The sequence below is a fragment of the Myiozetetes cayanensis genome, unplaced genomic scaffold (assembly GCF_022539395.1).
Source record: "Myiozetetes cayanensis isolate MyiCay16 unplaced genomic scaffold, myiCay2020 scf29, whole genome shotgun sequence".
Classification (NCBI taxonomy): domain Eukaryota; kingdom Metazoa; phylum Chordata; class Aves; order Passeriformes; family Tyrannidae; genus Myiozetetes; species Myiozetetes cayanensis.
In genome coordinates, this window is record NW_026087510.1 from 3,929,771 (window position 1) to 3,948,899 (window position 19,129).

The following is a 19,129-nucleotide window of genomic DNA, read 5'->3' on the forward strand; positions in this document are numbered from 1 at the left end:
TAAGGTTATCGATCACCATCTAACGAGGGCCGGCGTTAATGAGGGCAGCAGTGGGAGCTGAGGGGAGAGCGACGTGTAATTGTATTTGGCAGATGGAGCTCTGAGAGCAGCGAATCCAGTGATGAACGGGATTACTTTTCCCTTTAAAGAAAGCAGCTAATGTGGCTGAAAAGGAGCTTTCACTGTCATCAATTCACGCCGGGATCAGTGCAAGGGGGAGGGAGCAGAGATTAAACCCTTTGCAAGGCTCCACCTCTTCTTACAATTCCAGGTGTTCTATAAAGGTGCATGTAGGAGATGATACCTTTTTATGAAGTGTTTTGGGAAGTATAAATTAGGAGCTGAGGGACGGTCGGATCTGAGAATGGGAGCAGGAAAGGAAGGAATTTTCTAAAAGCGAAGTTCTAAATTTCCTAAATTCCTAAAGGAATTTTCTCAGTCGCTCCTGAAGGAACAGAGCTGAACAAGTGTCGTGTTGGATGTCATTTTTCTCTCTATCTTTCGCTTCAAGGTAAAGGGAAGGTTGAGGATCCACTATTTAAATACAAGTATAGGAACACATTCAGCCTGTGTAACTGGAACTTCTCATGCTCCTGCTGTGGGTTGTGTGTTCAGTCACACATGTGACTTCCCAGGGCTGTGAACTCTCCCAGTTTCACAACATTTGGCCCAAAAAGCAAAATATTTAATCTCTCATTTCACAGGGGAAAAAAACCAAAACAAAAACAAAACGTGTTTTTAGGATTTTACCTTGAACAGCAAAACTGAAGAACAACCCAGAGGCCCTGTGAGGATTCATACCCAAAAGGCAGATGGCGTTTGAGCCCTAGAAATCCCCATGGAAACTCGGCTGGAAAATATTTGGGTGTCAGAGCAGACCTGGGGGGATCCCTGACCCCAAATGCCTGTAATTTTCCACACCTCTGACCTTTTGGGTCAGTTTTAAGTGAGTTTGAACTCACCATGGTATGTCCACATTTAGAAGTTGGAGATGGGCAAAGCCAAGCATCGAGCCCTGATTTTTGTTCAGTTTTAGCATGGATGCAGTGCAGCAACTCGAAGAGACAGTGCCTAACGCAGTGCTGGCCGAACATCCTATTTTTCTGCCATGTATCATCTCTCCTGGGCCAGGTTTTAGGGCCTTAACACACGTTTTGGGATTTTTGGCTGACATTTAAAGGGCTCTGCTTCCCTCTAGTGGGTCCACTTGGCACTTTCCTCCCCTTTTATGTTCTGTTTAAAATCCTGACAAACGGGTTTCGACAACTTACATTTTTTTCCTGACGTTGCTGTTCAAAGACACTTCCCTGTCCTACTTGTACCACGCTTTTTCTTAGCTTTAACCCTCCTCCTCCTAGGCTGTTCTTTTATTTCCAGTGCTGAAATACTTTCACTTATTTATATGCTTTTATATTTATATATTTAGTTTATAAATATTTTTAAAATATTTTTATAAAAATATTTTATAAGTATTTTATTTTATGTTATGTTATGTATTTATTTTATTTATATACTATATGCTATTATCTCAGCATCATCAGAGAAGAGACTCCAAGCCTTGTCAGACTGACACAGGGATAAAACGATGGGCTCTGAAGGGTTTTGGGGTGGGATTGCTGCTTATAAATCAAGGTAATAAGAGGTGAAGGCAAAACTGAGGGGTTTATCTGAAATTTGGAGTGCGCAGAGGGTGTGGGTGTGACTTCAGTATTGACAGCTCTGCAGTGTGAAGCCATCTGCTCTTCCTGCTCCAACAGCAGCGTGAAAATGCCTGTGTGTGTAGAACTGTCCCCTTTGATCAGCTGCAATCTGCCCAGGGAGCCAAGCTGGTGGGTTCTCTTTGATGCTGGGAAGCCAGCGAGGAGGAATCCATCCAAACCCTGGGCAGAGCTGCGTCCTGAACCACCGTGACCTCTGGCATCTGTTTGTCCAGCTTCCTGCTCTCTTTGGGTGTGCCAGGCTCAGACTGAGTTCAAGAGGGTGGCCGAGGAGAACGTGACCCTGCCCTGTCACCACCGCCTGGGCCTGCTGGAGCAGGGCAGCCTGGACATCGAGTGGCTGCTGCACGTCTCGGAAACCGTGCAGAAGGCGGTAAGTTTGCCCAGGAAATCGTCTCATTTATGCCCCAACACACCAACCACTGATTCAACAACACTCCTCAACAACACTCCTGTGGTTCTCTCTGCAGGTTACCCTGCTGACCTTTAGAAAACACAGCTGATTTAAGAGAGATTTGTGGTGAATGAAAGTGATTTGATGTCCACACGTGCTGTGTTGGAACGGGTTCTGTTACAATCACGTTTCCTTTATCCGGGGGTGATTGATGATGTTTAAAGTTCAGAACGGCCCTGCAGGTTTTCCAAGACGACCTTGGGTTTTGCAGGCCCAGTTTTTGAATCCTTGGTTCCAGGGAAAAAATACAGTAGTTCAGTACTTATAAAAAATGAGGTCTGCAGTAACTTAAATTAGCTCAGCCAAGCCTACAGACTGCTCTGATATATTGTGACATGAGCTGCTGTCTATTTTGACAGTTGTATAAATGCTCCAACATAAATCTTTAGCATAAATACACTTTATGTATACCATTCTCAGACTAGAAATCCAGGTTTAATTTTCCACCCTGCCACAGGCTTCCTGTGTGACCCTTGGCAAGCCACTTAACCAGGCAGAACCTTGGTCTGGAGTTCCTGGAAAGGCTTTATTTGCTGTTCTGTGTGAAAGTACAATCCCAACTGGCTGTCAGTGCCTGTCTGTGCCCCTCAGGTGATCACCTACTCCGGGGGCCGTGTCTATGATGACCTGAACGAGGAGCAGAAAGGCCGTGTTTCCTTCACATCCAACTTCCTGGCTGGAGATGCCTCCTTGCAGATCATCTCCCTGCAGTCCAGCGATGCAGGGAAGTACATCTGCAAGGTTAAAAACGCTGGGCAGTATGAATGGGCTCGAATCACCCTCAAGGTGGTAGGTAAGGACACTTTATTGCTTAAAAAAAAAAAAAAAAAGTAATTCTAGACTCACTTCCTGGAGAGAGATTTATTTCAGCAGGCTATAAATGCACAGAGACATCTCACAGTCAGGTTTCCCTGTCCAACTCCAGATCTGCCTTTGCATTTTTTTTTTTGGCAAAGGACAGGCCACAGACTTGGTTTGAGATAATTGATTATCCACAGCATCATATGAACTGGTCTTTCCAAATTATCCCTGTGATCTCATCACCCAAACTGGGCTGATCACCCTGTCCAGATCCCCTGCTGTGGGCTGTGAGTTCACGTCCCAGGACCCCAACCTGATCCCAAGTCAGTGATCAGGAGGTGACAAATAAGCTGCCATAATTAGCATTTCCTTTCCCTGAAGTCAGCTCACAGGTTGGCTTTTTCCATGCACACCGTGATGCCGTGGAGGAAGTGCCGTGTCCTGACAGACTCTGTGGGGAGAAGGAAGAAATGGGGAAGTAGGAGGAGGCAAAGGATGGTCTCTAAACAGTGCCTAGAAGAGGAATGTGGTGGTAGAGCTCCACAGAGTATTATAAAGTCACTCCTATGCACACAATTGCAGGTTAAGTCCCTTAAAGACCCATGACTGGTGTGATTCCTTAACGCATTCCAGGGAAGGCAGCTCTTGGAAGCCGCTTCAGTGGCTGCACCTTGCCAAAGAGAGGAGTTTGCTGTGTTTGCATGACCTGTCTTCTGCTCCTCCTAGAGAAACCTTCCAAGCCCAAGTGCTGGCTGGAGGGGGAGATGCTGGAAGGGAAGGAGCTGTCCCTGCAGTGCCGCTCTGCCTCTGGCACCATGCCCATCTCCTACCGCTGGCAGCGCCTCAACGAGGAGGACAGAGCCGAGCACCTCCCGCCCAACTCCAGAGTCAGTAAGTCTGGGCATTTCCTCAGTTCCAGAGGGGCATTTCCTCAATTCCAGAGGGGCATTTATTTCCTCAACTGCAGACTCAGTGAGTGAGCTGGGGCAGTTCTGGGAGCGTGCAGAGCCAGATAACACCCACGTGGCTGTGAGCGTGGACAATCACAGGCCTGCTCTAAAAATGGGATCCCTCGGGGGCAGTGACAGGGATGATCCCACAGCTCCTCTCACTGCTGCAGCTGCACCTTGTGGGGTGCTCCACCCCGAGCACCAGGAGTTTGTTCAATGTTTTATTGACCTTTTGATTGCCCTGGGACCGATTTGATCTGGAAGTTCAATTTGTGCTGCTGCGTCCCACGCACGGTTAAGGTTTTTTAGCCTGTTTGATTAATCCCAGCGGTGTTTTCTCCTGTTTCAGACATTTCTAATCCTGGGCAAGTCCTGCTGAAGAACCTCACGCAGATGAGCACAGGGCTGTACCAGTGTGTGGCCACCAACGAGGCTGGGCAGGAGAGCTGTGCTGTGCAGGTGACAGTGCAGCGTAAGTACTGCTACAAACCGGGGTTCACACCCGTGGGGCCACACCTTTGCCCTTTTATACTTTAATCCCATTAAATAGTTCTTATTTATACTTATTTATTGCAGTTAGGGTTTGTACAGCAGCCCTCTTGTATAACCTACAGTGATAAAACCCCCACAACCTAAAGTGACAAAACCAGCATTTGGGCTCAGATGTTTTGATCTGTTAAAAATGTTGATTTTCAGAATGATTAATGAAATAAAAAGGGGGAGGGAAAACTGTGAGTTAAAGGTTCCAGAGTCTGCAGCTTTTGAGGTACTTCTGCCACTCTCTCTGTGGATACTCCATCAATTCAATTCCAAATTATTTATCCGTTGCACTCAGGGCACTAAACTATCTAAAGACAGCTGGAAAGGCTGATGGTGACACGGAGTAACGTGGAGGATAAAAAGCAACTGGTGACATTTTGGTTTTAATCCAGATTTCATAAATTCTGTCCTGAGCACCAGAAGTTAAAATCTGTGTCCTACCTGATTAAAACCCATCGAGGGTGGAGTGTCCTTTGCATATTCATGCCAGGAAAAGGGTGGAGTTTAGCACCTAAAAATGCAAACGACAGAGTTTAGCAGCTCTCAAAGGAGATCAGCAGGAGCTGGAAGTGCTGTGATAAAAGACCGCTAATGGCTGGGTCTCTTCTTGGAGATTCCACAGCTTTGGAACTTTTCTGCCCGGCCAAGCCTGAAATAACTGGAATACGGTCATGCAGCAAGGAAAACCGGTTTGCCTCAGGCATCTGAAGTAAAAGCGTCCAGGCAGCTTTTATACCAATTGAACTGAATTGATTTAAAACCTCACTCGGGTTTGCTAAACCCTCCGTAGGGACGACCCTTGAGGGAACAACTTTCAGCCAAACGCAGCCTAAACCGACCAGAAGTTGTCATAAAGTATCAACCCAGGGCCCGTAATCGCTGGGAAATGTCTCATCTTTTCTGTTTTGGGGGGAAAAAAAATGCCACGCGCGGGATGCTCTTTCTTTCTACCTCTTTCTTCCTCTCCACCCCAGCTCGGGTCGCTTTTTCCCCCCGCGATTAAATAATTCCTTCTGGAAAAGGGGTTGTAATACTTTCAGGGTAAGTTGAAGGGGGGAAAAAGGAAATCCTCAAGGGGGAAACATTCATAGTTCAAACACTCTTGTGCCTCCAGGAATCTGCTCGGTTTCACATGTCTGTACTTTCGGTGGCTCTGACCCACGGCATTTGTGATCCCCCCCTTCCAGAGCTGATCGCTTTTCTCAGCTTCAGCTTCAGCAACAATGCCTGGAGATAAACTGGTTCAGCTTCTGTGTGGGGACACACCTAAATAAACAACCTGACACGTTCTGTTCAGATTTATACCCGGTGCTGTAAATGGTAGCGGGGATTAGGACCTGACCGCGCAACTCCAGTGAGAATTTATCGACTAATACGTCTGTTTTTTGGACAACAGATGCCCAAAATATCGGCATGATCGCCGGGGCAGCGTGTGGGGTGGTGGTGGGACTCTCCCTCCTCCTCCTGGTGGTGAGGCTGACGATAAGGAGGAAAGAAAAGAAGAGATATGAGGAAGAGGAGGCACCAAATGAAATCAGGTAACGCCTTTCACTTAATCCCCCACCTCCCACACTCCCTCCTTGCAGTTTCACACATCTCTTCGCTGTAGGTTTAAGTAGCTGTAAGTAGGGATAAGTGTTGCCAAAGTTTGTTCTAAATAGCTTTTAAAGTCTCTGTGAAATAGCACTGACAAATTTCTTCACTTGTGAGAACCTCTGTGAAGACCTTCCAGAAAATCAGATTAAACCTCCCCCCCCACCCCCAGGGCGAATCAGCCTGAAACCAAACAAACTATTCTCTCACACATTTGCAATTTCAGCGTTTTAAAGCATTTGCATAATCTTTTATGCTGATAAATCCAACCCACTTGTTTGGGGGGGCTTAAGTTCTCTTTCTCCTTCCTTCTTTCTTTCTCTTTCTTTCTTTTTCTCCTTCCTTCTCCTTCTTTCTCCTCCTTCCTTCTCCTTCTTCTATTTCTCCTTTCTCCTTTTCAATTGCAGGGTTGTTTTTTTTTTTTTTTTTGGGAATGCTCCAAGACAGGCAGGTTCTCTCGGTCTTCCTTGAGTCTTTTGAACAACTGTGCTCTGGATTTAGCAGGGGTGAGCAATCGCTGAGCTGTGTGTGAGGGGAGCAGCAATGCTGACACATGTTCTTTGAGCTCATCTTGTTCCAGGCCTGCCCCTTAACTCCCCTAAGCAGAGATTGGTCTCCAGCCAACCCACAGCCTAAACTCCTCAGGAAGGAAAGCACTGGAAAGATCTATTTCCAGGAAGGCGTTTTAGCTGCTCCCGCCCTGGAAGAAACAACCCCCGTTCCTTGATCCATCTTTGTGTCTATTTGTATGACTGCCCTCATATGACATCTCTGCACCACTCTGTAATCCCCTCAGCAGCTGATTCCTCTGCCTCACACTCAGGCTGCCAGCCTGAAAGCAGTCTCTGCTGATTCCTTCCCTTTTTCCTGTTTTCTCTGCTTTCACATCTTGCATGAATTTTCGGTTGGAGCCTCACCCTCTTGTATCACCTTTTCACGCCTGACTGTTACATCCTCTCTCTCTCTCTCTCTGTCTCTCAGGACCCAGTTCTTGCACTTCTTTCCCTACCCACGGGTTATTTTAAGTGGAAGAACTGGTTTCAGCTAGTCTTGCCCGGGCCATTTCTCATTATGAGTCAGGATTACAGAGCAGACAGTTCTATCTGAGCTGTTCGCAGCGACACTTGGTATTTGCGTGTATTTAAATATTCCAAACCCGTCTGACCAACAGCTCTGCAGGGAATTGGGGGGGGGTTCAGTCCACCAAATTACAGAGCACAGAATTCAGAAAGCAGACAACAGAAAACACATTCCTGGACAGATGTTTGCTGGTGATTTGCAGCTCCAGGAAGCAACTGCTTATTGCAGTGGTGAAATGAGTAAGCGGTTCCGTTCTCTCTCTCTCGTGGTGCTTGAGTCCCTGTGGTCTGTTTGGTTGCAGAGAAGATGCAGAGGCACCCAAGGCCCATCTGGTCAAGCCCAGCTCCTCCTCCTCTGGCTCCAGGAGCTCCCGCTCAGGTTCCTCCTCCACCAGGTCCACAGCCAACAGTGCCTCCCGCAGCCAGCGGACTTTGTCCACGGAAGCCACCCCCCACCTCACCCCTCCCCAGTACAGCCAGAGGGAGATGGAAGGGAAGGAGATGGAGCCAAAGAAGGTCGACTACAACAACCTGATGAAGATGGGAGCCACGCTGGTGATGGTGCCTGCCCAGAGCCGGGCGTTCCAGACCGTGTGACCCTCGGCAGGCTCCTGCTGCCCAGAAACACCTCACACACCACCAGCCACGTAGGAGTTGTTAGATTAGCTAATTATCTTCCTGGTCAGCTTAATTTTAATCACTTGTGATTATTCGCACCACAAGAAGCCCTCCCACTTAAACTCTCGTCCATCTTCCAGCACTGAGGTTCTGATCCAGGATTTTCTTTTCTTGAAGAAAGATGGGTTTGAGGGAAAAGGGGAAGCGTTTGAGGGAAAAGGGAGCTTCTTTTTAAATTATCTCTTTTTGGTTGTTTTGTTTTGTTTTGTTTGGAAATGGAACACCAAGCATTTATAAACTGCAACAGCAAAAGTGCTGTGCAGGTGAAAAGAAACCAAACCTCAGGATTTTTTTTAAAAGGGATCAACAGAGACATAAAAGTGCATGATATGCCAGAGAGAGGTTTTGTGGGGAGGGAGAAGTCTCTTGTACTGGTTTTGGAGAATTTTCTCCAAGATGCATGGTCTCATCTGAAGAATTTGAAGGGAGGCTGGTGTCCAGCCTCAAAGGGGACTGAAGGTGCTTCACATCTTCTGCATCCAGTCTCCCAGTGAAATGCTTTTGGAGGCTGGAACTGAAGTGGAAATGAAAGGATCACTCCAAAAGGTCAGGAGATGCAGTATTAAGGCAAGTGTCTGAACTGAACTCTGTATTAAAGAGAAAGGACCTTTTATGTCAAGAAAACAGAGGTGCTTTAATTGCCAGAATAAACTTACTGATGCACCCAGAGACACGGCCTGGAGCCTGCTCTGCTTTCATGGCCAGCACTGCAAAGCCACAGGAACCCCTCTGGGGTGGTGTCTGTGGCAAATGAGCCTTAGTGAGATGAGAACTGGGCCCTGAATCCAGAAGGGAGGCAGTTCCTCAGGAGGGGAGGGCCACCAATCTACCAAAAAGCCTGGATGAAGCATTTGGAAGGTATTTGTCGTTGGCAGGTGGTGAATCCCCCAGTTTTGGGGTGAGCTGTGCTTGTAGGAGCCTTATGGAGAGCTCTTCCCGAGACTGAACCAACAGCACTCTTGAGGTGACCTCCAGGTAAGACTGAAGGACAGGAGGAAAACACACCTGGGACAGGTAAACAAGCACAGTGATGCTTCCACTAGGAGATATTGGTGTGCACTGTCCCACTCCTACACCAAATGCTGGGCCACGTGCCATAGCTGAGGCTTAAACCTTCAGCAAGATTCTTAAAAAACCGCAAGAATTGTACAAAATATTTTTTGTGATTAACCAGAATAAACGTTTGCAAGGGATAGAAAGTCTTGCACTTCAAGTTGAAGGCCAATAGGAAAGGATGGGAGGCAGATGAAGAGTTCTGTCATTTATATTTTCCTCTGAAGGACTTGGCTCTGGCCACTGCTACACACAAGACACTGAGCTTGTAGGTTTTAGATTCCTGTATTCCTGGACTGATGATTTTCTGTTTAAAAGAAAAAGAAGAAAAAGAGGGTGGACTTTTTTTTTTTTTTTTTCCATTTGAGGGGAGGGAAGGTTTTCTCCAATTTGTGGGATGAGTCTATAGAAGATGGACCTGCACAGAAGAACCACAGATCTATAATTCTTTCACTCCAGGACTGTAATTTATCTCTTTTTTTGACTGAGAGCCAGAATTATAACTTGTCAAACCATGACACTCACTTGAGATCTTAAACAACCTGATCAAAGCCAAGCCCTGCTTGGGCTGCTTCCATATGGGAAATAGATTTCAAACTTGCCCTGTACTGTGTGAGAACTCCTTTTCCTAGGAGCAGTCACCCATTTTCATCAGATGTACCAAAATTTCACTTGCTTTCTCTACCCAAGTCAACCCTTGGCTGATGTTGTGCAGGGAAGACAATCCTGAGTCACAGGCAGGAGGTGTTTGAGAAGCTGCTGCTTCCAGGGCAGCTCCTGGTGTTGGATACTCTCTCATTCACCCAGAGAGCTGCCCTGGATGCTCCAGGAGCACATTCCTGATCAGCTGTTTGGAGCAGCAGCTGTAAGTGCCTGTGATTCCTCTGCAGTTGCTCTTTTCCTGAGCCCTGAAGCCACCCCAGAGCTGGGGAAATCCCAGGAGCAGGAATAGGATGGCTGAGCAGTTTGGGGCTTCTTCTGTGGCTGCTTTATTGTGCTTTGTTGTCACCTGTGCTGCAGCTGAGGATCCTCACAAACCCCAGAGAGCTTCTCTCATGCCTGGCCAACCAGGAGCTCCTCACCACAAACTGGGGGTGACAATTCCAACAGCTCAGCTGGTTCCAGCCTGGGAACCAAGGGCTGTGGGTTGGCTTTGAGTCACAGGCCAGACTTGTAATTATTAGGGAGGAGGATCCTCTGTCTGCAGCCTGGAGGCTCAGAGAATGCTCCAGCCTGCTCCTGGCAGAGTTTCTGGAGGCCTTTGGGAATTAGCTGTGGGATAGATCAGCTGTGGCAACCCTCTCCTGGTGTCCCAGCCCTCCTGGAGCAGAGAAATCACTCCTTGCCTGGTGAGGCATCAGTGTGGCTGCAGGGGCTGAAAGGTTTATGGGCCTTTTGGTGAAGGTCAGTTGGAGGAATCGCTGAAGCTTGGAGTGTGTGATCATTCCTGGCTGTCCCAAGCCCTGCTGGGAAGCAGTTCGGGTACCTGCTGTCCAGGGATCTGCAAATTTCCACATTTCCCTGCTTAGGAAACGTGGGCACCACAGTGATTTAAAATCACTAAATCTGAAACACTGTGAGGTGCTTCCCACATCAGTGATCTCCCAGGGGAACACAAAGTCAGTGCTGAACTTCAGCTGCCAGCAGGAAACCCAGGGGGAAAATTCCTTACTCGAAGGGAACAGGAGAAAGAGATCATTCCAAAGGTATTCTATTTTCAGGAGTTGCACAAGGGAAGCAAATGAACCATAAGCCAAACTCTTTGTAAAATAGTGTATTAAAGCATTTACTGTCATATACCAGTTATTACTTGTGTGATTAAATGCAGACCATGTTATGTAGCTTTCTTTTATTTCTCAGCAGCTGAACTAAGCTTCCATCTCTTCTACCTGCTATAATTGGTGTACTTGTACTGTGTCTGAACAGCTCAGAGGAAAGCAAATATTTATTATTGATTCCTTTGAATCAATGATTTCATAATTTTTTTTTTTTGGTTGGTTGTTTTATAAATAAAGGTGCTGCAGCTGAAGTGCTGCAGCTCAACTCATCTTGCACAGTGCTCCATCTTCTGTGGTGTGATGTGTTAAGTGTTGTCAAGCTGACTCCAAGAGAAAAAAATATGGAGTTAAAAATACCATTTTTAAGCCAACAAGGGCTATTTGCATATTTGCATGGAAACATGGAGAAGCTGGTTGTTTCGGTTTTTTTTTTTTCCTGGGTATTTTTCAGTCTAAGTTACAGGCCTTGGTGAGAAATGTGTGAGGATCAAGTGTTTTGTCTTGCATGCAGCTCTTTCACCTGGCTGAGGATGGAGGTGGTAAATGGTGCCAGCACAGATAGAACCCCGTGGTGGTGACATTATCCTCCCACTCCTGTGACCTTTCTGCTGAACCACCCCGTGTTTCACTGATCTCATGAGCTGTGAGGTGACAAGGAAACCTTGAGCAGCCACCTAACCCCTGCTCAGACAGTTCAGATCTTCTCTGCAGATAAAACAGCTTGAGCCAGCCAACAGGAATCGCCAGTGTGGGAGCTGGAGGTGGGATTTAGGGGTAACTAAACGTCACTGTGGTTTGATTTCTCTCAGCCTCCTCACCCCGAGGGTGTTTTGCAGAGGTCTCCCCACATCAGCAACGCTCCTTACTGAAATCTGGGAGTCAAAATTGCAACATAACCCAGACGGGATTTAAACCAAAACACAGAGGTCTCCCAGGTGTGCCCTGGCTGTCCCTGATCCATGAGGAAATGCTCCCACTGGAGCTGCTGACATTAAAAATCCTGGTTAGGGATTTTTCAGAGGAGTTGAGCAGTTGCATGCTTTCCTGCAGTATCAGGAATCTGGGGTTATTTTTAACCTGGATCCGTTTGTACTGGCACGCTGGAGGGGGAGAATGTGGTGGGAGAGGGAAGGGATGGCCTTGAAGATGTGTGATTTTCAAACTTCAACCAGGGAGTGCAGATGCAAGCGTTGTATAAATAAGCAGGAATGGCTCTGATAATCTCTGCTCTCCTCCCAGTTCTGTTTTAAACTCTTAAAGGAGAAGCAGTGCCTGATCCCTAACGTACTAAATTCACGTCCAAAAATAACTGGAATCCATAATTTGAAGAAACTCCAGAGAAAATACTTAACAGTGCCCAGCCTGCCAAGCCTTAATTTTTCTGATACACAGTAAATGAGCTGATTTGGTCCAGTTTGTTAACAGAGTTTAATTTCTAACGTAATGAGTCATTTGCCCTCCTCCCTGCACTGACTCACTGCTGTTCCTTCACTTGGCATCACCCTGCTCTGCCCAGTGTGGTTGCACATCCAAATGTCACTGTGGAATTTCGAGGGGCAGGTAAGTGCTGCTCTTAGGAATATTCCTCTGGAATTCTGCTCACGATTTACAAGCAAAGGCTGTCGAGCACTGCTCCCACGGGACTCGCTGTGTGGTGTGCTCAGTGCGATTTACACCCTGGAGCATCTCTGGTGTAACCTGAGAGCAAGGTGTACTCTGGACAGGGTGGGGTGGACCTGCTCAGGTACGGGGTGATGGTTCACTCTGATCTTTAAAGGCACCGTGACGTGGAGCCCCTTTCCCTATCCTCTCCCTCATTTCACCCCAATTCCAACTCCAAACTGCCACCCGGGTTCCAGCAAGCAGAGGAGCCACAGAGTCTGCAATTTGCCAGCAAAAAGGGATGCTGGAACCCTTGGGCCTCGGGTATCCCAAACATTTGTTGGGATATGCCTGAGGGATTTGTTAGTGTGTGTGTGTGGCCCTGTGCTGGCCTTCTAAGCATTCACCAGCAGTGTTTCTGCCCAAAGCCAAACTGAGCACCACCACGAATGCCTTTTCCAAGCATTTCTGTGACTCTGGAAGTCACTCTATCCCGTGCCGAGGAGCTTTGCCAGGACATGTGCTTTGTGCTCACCCCTCCCGGTCACAACCTGACTTTTCCACTCGCCCTTCATGCCGTGTAAACACTGCATGGAGTCCACAGCCCGACCTCAGGTGATTCCTGACCTCTGCTCCATCCCGGTGTTGGTGTGGGACGTGGGACAGCTCGCTTTCCACGTTAGTGCCATTATTTCCACAGAAATGATCCCTGCTGGGAGCTGCAATGCCGGGGGGGGGGGGCACCCCGTGCCTTGGCTTGGCTCGGAGCTGCTGATGGAGAAGGATGTTTGGAGCAGGGAGGCTCTGAGGGGGATTTTGCTCTGCGGGAAAACCCTGTGTCATCCTAAGACACCGCAAACGCGGTTCCCTGGGAGAGCAAAGAGGGCGCGGGGCTAAGCGCGGGAGCCTTGCTGAGGGGAACATGGAGGGCAGCGCTTATTGCACCGGGGAGATTCACCGTGCGGGGGAGGGGCTGCGAGCACAGGCAACGGGGAACGCCGCCATTCCTTGAGGGGGATTCCTGAGGGCACAGGATCTCTTAATTATTAACGCTCATTAACCCCACAGGACCTCTGCGGGCTCTACCCCGCATGGCACCGCCATTTTCCCTTCCCCCCCCTCCGCTCTCCCTCTATGCAAATGAGCCTCCCTCTCGGCGGTCCCATTGGCCCCGCTGCGAAATATGCAAATGACCCCCCGGGCGCGCTGCGCACCCATTGGCTGCCGCGCTCTCTTTCTCCCCGCCCCTGGGTGTCGCCACCGGAGACGCGGGCTCTGATTGGCCGCGGGTTTCGGAAAGCCCCGCCCCGCTCACGGCGGGCTGGGGGGGGCACTGGGAAAGTGCATGAAGGTTCGAGAACGCGGGGCCGGCCGGCGCGCCACGCCCCCTTCCGGCGCGCGTCACGCCGGGCGGCGACCAATCAGCGGCGGGCAAGGGGGAGGGACCCGCGCGCTGATTGGCTGGGTCAAGGCTTGCGGGGCGTGTCCTTCTGGAAGGTTCTGGGCGGCTATAAAAGGGCGGCGCGGCGGGCGCGGGGCATTGGGCGAGCAGGAGCCGAGCAGAGCCCTTGACCCTGTGTAAGAAACAGACCGGGCCCGACTGCGGGTAACGGCGCTGGGGGAGACTGTGCGACACGCGGGGGGTGCGGGAGGGGTATGGCTGCGTGGGGAAAGGCGCGGGGAGAGGGAGATTTAGAGCTTTGGGTCGGCCTGGGGGGAGCGCGGGTGGTTTTGTGTCTTCAGAAAGGCCCTTATCGCTAAGGGGATCGGGCTGGGGTAGTGGGTGCGGCCGCGTTTTTGGCCGCCGCGGTGGTTTTTTTTTTTTCCGTTTTTTTTTCCCCTGTTCTCTGGGTGGTTTTTTCCACTCCCCCCCTCCCCCTTCCTAACGAATCGGGCGGGAGCGGGGGAGCACTGCGGGAAACGCAGCGCGCCAGTGTCCTCCCTGAGGGGCCGCCCCGGGGGATGCAGTGCCCGAAGGTGGGGAGGAAGGAAGAGGGAGCGGAAAAGCGGCCACGTACGGGGTGTTGCGGGAGGGCGGCTCGCAGCGGGGCCGGTGCCGCACGGGGCTGGGGCTGTGCCAGGGACTCCGTTTCCCGGCGGCCCCCGGGCCCGCCGCGCTGCTTCCGTCACGCGGTGCGGGCGGCGCGGGGCACGCCGGGAATTGTAGTCCCGCCCCACGTGGTCGGAGGGGGCGCAAGGGACGCCAAGCGGCGGAAGGTGGGAATGCACCCGGTGTGCCCCCGGCGCCACGTCGGATAACGGGAATGGCACTGCAGGGCTCATCCTGGAGCAGCGGAGAGATTTAGATCGGAAGGGATCTTAAAATAACCGGTTTTTTTTATTTTATTTTCCAGACAAGATGTCGAAGGGACCAGCTGTCGGGATCGATCTTGGCACCACCTATTCCTGTGTTGGCGTGTTCCAGCACGGGAAGGTGGAAATCATTGCCAATGACCAGGGGAACAGGACCACACCGAGCTACGTGGCCTTCACAGACACAGAGAGGCTGATTGGAGATGCTGCCAAGAACCAGGTGGCCATGAACCCAACCAACACAGTGTTTGGTAAGGCTGCAGGACTAGCAGACCTGGTGTACAGAAACTCAGCACAGTGATAAATGTTACCTGATTACAGTAATTACTAATAGCAGGGTTAGAACTTCCTCTTGCAATTCAAAAGCCTTAATTTGCTTTTAGCACGATTAACACATCTAGATTACTGCTAATTAATTAATCTGCAGGGATGGTATTTATCCAAGAGGTGAAACATAGTGTCTGCAGCCAAACAGTAATAATTCCAGATTAAGGATAATATTCCTGGCTTTTCTACGTTTTTTAGGAAGAATTTGTTGTTTTAATAATGAATAAACATAATAACAATGGTGAAATGGTGTGTTTTCCAGATGCAAAACGGTTGATTGGGCGCAGATTCGACGACTCTGTGGTCCAGTCTGACATGAAGCACTGGCCCTTCACTGTGGTGAACGATGCTGGCAGGCCCAAAGTGCAGGTGGAGTACAAGGGCGAGACAAAGAGTTTCTACCCAGAAGAAATCTCTTCCATGGTTTTAACCAAAATGAAGGAAATTGCAGAGGCTTATCTTGGAAAGGTGAGGTTTAAGACTCAAGTGGAATATTGTGAGTAATTCTGTGAGCAGTTGACAGGGTAACTGAGCTGTTGGTTGCTGTTTTGCAGACTGTTACTAACGCAGTGGTGACTGTCCCTGCCTATTTCAACGACTCCCAGCGCCAGGCCACGAAAGATGCTGGAACCATTGCAGGGCTCAACGTCCTGAGAATCATCAATGAGCCCACAGCAGCTGCCATTGCCTATGGGCTGGACAAGAAGGTATGGAGTGGTCGCTGTTACCTAAATTAAGGAAATCATTTTCTGGTTTATTTTGAGTATAAACAAGTACAAAGCAGTTCTTTAATGAAACACAAGTTACATATTGTACACACAACACTATAGGAATGAAACATATTTACAATTCCACGTTTCTTGGAACAGCTTCAAGGCTTCTGAGTCCTCTGAGCACCTTTGATTCAGTTACATAAAACAATGTGCCTGCTATGTGTTAAATCTTGAGTACATTTTGTACAGATAAAATGTTCTAAAAGTCCTTATCTGTTGGAATCCCTAACAAGAAATACTAACAACATTTCAGAAATCCAGTTCAAAAGGTGCTTAGCTAAGGTTTGTATTCTAAAACTACTGAAAGCTGTAATAAAGTCTATATAATGTGTATTTAGCTGTCTAGTGGGCAAACAGAAAATTGATAACCCAGCAGTAGGAGGTGAATTAATGAACTTTGATCTCTCCCAGGTGGGTGCTGAAAGGAACGTCCTCATCTTCGACCTGGGCGGCGGCACCTTCGATGTGTCCATCCTGACCATCGAAGATGGGATCTTTGAGGTGAAATCCACTGCTGGGGACACCCACTTGGGTGGGGAGGACTTCGACAACCGCATGGTGAACCACTTCATCGCCGAGTTCAAGCGCAAGCACAAGAAGGACATCAGCGAGAACAAGCGCGCCGTGCGCCGCCTGCGCACCGCCTGCGAGCGCGCCAAGCGCACCCTGTCCTCCTCCACCCAGGCCAGCATCGAGATCGACTCCCTCTACGAGGGCATCGACTTCTACACCTCCATCACCAGGGCTCGCTTCGAGGAGCTCAACGCCGACCTGTTCCGAGGCACCCTGGACCCCGTGGAGAAGGCCCTGAGGGACGCCAAGCTCGACAAGTCGCAGATCCACGACATCGTGCTGGTGGGCGGCTCCACGCGCATCCCCAAGATCCAGAAGCTGCTGCAGGACTTCTTCAACGGCAAAGAGCTCAACAAGAGCATCAACCCTGATGAGGCCGTGGCCTACGGTGCAGGTAACTGCAATGTCACTGTTACATGCTACAGCTGTGGGAGGTGGTGGTACAAACTCTGCTGGGTTAAGTCTCAGAGCAGTGCAGGTGTTAGGCTGTGTGTTTTCCACCTGGGTCACTAAAGCTCTTCAAACCAGCAAATCTTCCTTGGACTTGCAATGATGAATCAGATTCCAAAGCCATTCGTAGTTTCCACCAGAAGTCTAATGATGGCCAAAGTCTTCCTTGGATGTCTGAGCGAGCCATGTGCATAGCTGTAGTATGAAGTTTATCTGTAGCATTGTCTGGCTCCTAATACTTATCCTTTCTCTCCCCCCAGCTGTACAGGCTGCAATTCTGTCTGGAGACAAGTCTGAGAACGTGCAGGACCTGCTGCTGCTGGATGTGACTCCGCTGTCCCTGGGTATTGAGACAGCAGGAGGTGTCATGACAGTGCTGATCAAGCGCAACACCACCATCCCCACCAAGCAGACCCAGACCTTCACCACTTACTCTGACAACCAGCCTGGTGTGCTGATTCAGGTAAGCACGGAGCTCTGGGATGAGATAGTTCCAGTAATTCCTAGGCCAGAGGTGGTGTGTCCTGGCAGTTCTTAAGTCCCTGGTTGCTGTGATGAAAGTGATTCCAAAGCCATTCGTAGTTTCCACCAGAAGTCGAAAGACTTGTGTTGGTCCAAGTTCCTTCCTTGGATGTCTGAGCGACCACATCCCCTCAGGATAATGAATAGTTCATTATGGTTTAATAATGTCAACCTTAATGACATAACTGGCTGGTTTTGCTCACCAGGTGTACGAAGGAGAACGTGCTATGACTAAGGACAACAACTTGCTGGGCAAGTTCGAGCTGACTGGCATTCCCCCTGCTCCCAGAGGAGTCCCTCAGATTGAAGTAACCTTTGATATTGATGCCAATGGCATCCTGAACGTGTCTGCTGTGGACAAGAGCACTGGCAAGGAGAACAAGATCACCATCACAAATGACAAGGGTAAGGACCCACATGTTCCTGAGGGTGGGAGGCTGGAACTGTGCCCTTTAATCACAGTTTGGCTGTAATTGGCATTTTCACATTGATGTAAAGCAGTGAGCCTTGGTTTGCTGCTGGTGCAGTAGTTCTTGAGTTCCTAAGAAGGCACATTCTGGGCCTCCTTTGCCTGCCCAAACTAACCAGAAATGTGTAATTTTCAACTTGTGTGAATTTGTGACTGAGCACAAACCATACCCTGTGTTCTGCAGGCCGGCTGAGCAAGGAAGACATTGAGAGGATGGTGCAGGAGGCAGAGAAGTACAAGGCAGAGGATGAGAAGCAGAGGGATAAGGTGTCCTCCAAGAACTCCCTGGAGTCCTATGCCTTCAACATGAAAGCAACTGTGGAGGATGAGAAGCTCCAGGGCAAGATCTCTGATGAAGACAAGCAGAAAATCCTGGACAAATGCAATGAGATCATCAACTGGCTGGACAAGAATCAGGTAGGTGACATTCCGTGCTCCTGGTGTCCCGGCTGGGCTGCTCCAGGAGGGTGGAGGAGCGCTGGTTGCTGTGATGAAAGTGATTCCAAAGCCATTCGTAGTTTCCACCAGAAGTCGAAAGACTTGTGTTGGTCCAAGTTCCTTCCTTGGATGTCTGAGCGACCACAGCTTCCACTCCCTCCTTTTTCCAGCTGGGTTTTGACCTCACATGTTGCTCCTGGAGCAACAGGAGGTTGTGTTGAACAAAGTAGCAGTTACCTTGCACCTATCCAATGCAAATCTAAGTTGGTGGGGCTGAGCATAAGCTAAAATAATAATGATCTGGACTGAAAATAAGCCTGGATTCTTGGAATATATAACCCTGTTTTGTCCCTGGGCTGTGCTCCGTGAATGAGAGCAAAGTTAACCGAGCTCTTATCTTTTCCAGACTGCAGAGAAGGAGGAGTTTGAGCACCAGCAAAAGGAGCTGGAGAAGGTTTGCAACCCCATCATCACCAAGCTGTACCAGAGCGCTGGAGGGATGCCCGGTGGGATGCCTGGAGGATTCCCAGGTGGTGGAGCTCCTCCCTCTGGGGGAGCCTCTTCTGGACCAACCATCGAGGAGGTGGACTAAGGACACTGGGAAATGCATTCCACTAGCAGTTAGTGTTGGAGGACCCCCAGGTGGGGGGTAGAGTGAAGGACCCAAACCTGTAGGCACATCTGGGTTGGTTTTTGCCAGATTAAAACTCCATAACTCAGCTGCTGTAAAAAAAAGAAAACAAAAATTAAAAGAAAAAAGAAACATTTTCTGGGCATTTTAAATACTTGAAAGTGTGCACAGGAGGGAGATGAAACCATTGCACTTTACAGTACTGTAATGAGTGGAAATGCAGTTCATGTCCTAAAGAATAAAAGCTATTTAATGGGCATCACACTGTCTCTGTCTTCACTTACTTGTATTTGTAAATAAAGGGAAAAGAAGGGTAAATAAAGATAATTAAAGTTCAGAGAAACTGTTGCTGGGTGGGGAGAGGTGGTTTTGGGCGGCCTTGTCAGC

At 49.1% G+C, this 19,129-nt stretch overlaps 2 protein-coding genes and 3 non-coding genes across 6 annotated transcripts in view; all 5 read left to right on the forward strand.

The window, feature by feature from the left end:
• CLMP (CXADR like membrane protein) overlaps positions 1 to 10,925 on the forward strand; it is a 39,581-nt gene extending 28,656 nt beyond the window's left edge. The window contains 6 exon segments of the mRNA XM_050322797.1: positions 1,934 to 2,091; positions 2,764 to 2,965; positions 3,700 to 3,864; positions 4,273 to 4,395; positions 5,860 to 6,001; positions 7,438 to 10,925. Coding sequence (XP_050178754.1) covers positions 1,934 to 2,091; positions 2,764 to 2,965; positions 3,700 to 3,864; positions 4,273 to 4,395; positions 5,860 to 6,001; positions 7,438 to 7,732 — 1,085 coding nt within the window. The 3' untranslated portion in view covers positions 7,733 to 10,925.
• A 2,811-nt stretch (positions 10,926 to 13,736) lies between these two features.
• HSPA8 (heat shock protein family A (Hsp70) member 8) lies at positions 13,737 to 19,004 on the forward strand. 2 transcript variants are annotated; one of them, XM_050322799.1, is made up of 9 exons: positions 13,737 to 13,824; positions 14,601 to 14,810; positions 15,149 to 15,354; positions 15,441 to 15,593; positions 16,071 to 16,626; positions 16,943 to 17,145; positions 17,411 to 17,609; positions 17,858 to 18,090; positions 18,518 to 19,004. In XM_050322799.1, the coding sequence occupies exons 2-9, from the start codon at positions 14,606 to 14,608 to the stop codon at positions 18,701 to 18,703; spliced, it is 1,941 nt and encodes a 646-aa protein (XP_050178756.1). In that variant the 5' UTR covers positions 13,737 to 13,824; positions 14,601 to 14,605; the 3' UTR covers positions 18,704 to 19,004. The 2 variants fall into 2 exon arrangements, with proteins under 2 accessions (XP_050178756.1, XP_050178755.1); XM_050322798.1 differs by having other exon boundaries at positions 13,761 to 13,852.
• On the forward strand, positions 16,777 to 16,864 carry LOC126644201 (small nucleolar RNA SNORD14). The gene has a single exon (XR_007629880.1). It is a non-coding gene; the product is annotated as a small nucleolar RNA SNORD14 (small nucleolar RNA).
• LOC126644199 (small nucleolar RNA SNORD14) lies at positions 17,229 to 17,325 on the forward strand. The gene has a single exon (XR_007629878.1). It is a non-coding gene; the product is annotated as a small nucleolar RNA SNORD14 (small nucleolar RNA).
• LOC126644200 (small nucleolar RNA SNORD14) lies at positions 18,156 to 18,252 on the forward strand. The gene has a single exon (XR_007629879.1). It is a non-coding gene; the product is annotated as a small nucleolar RNA SNORD14 (small nucleolar RNA).
• Positions 19,005 to 19,129: the final 125 nt, after the last annotated feature.

What these genes read in the sequence shown, in the direction of transcription:
- HSPA8 (XM_050322799.1), top strand. Translation starts at nt 14,606, where the DNA reads ATGTCGAAGGGACCAGCTGTCGGGATCGATCTTGGCACCACCTATTCC. An exon ending in CAGAGGCTTATCTTGGAAAG is followed by an intron (nt 15,355 to 15,440) that starts GTGAGGTTTAAG and finishes GCTGTTTTGCAG; the next exon opens with ACTGTTACTAACGCAGTGGT. An exon ending in AGCCTGGTGTGCTGATTCAG is followed by an intron (nt 17,146 to 17,410) that starts GTAAGCACGGAG and finishes TTTGCTCACCAG; the next exon opens with GTGTACGAAGGAGAACGTGC.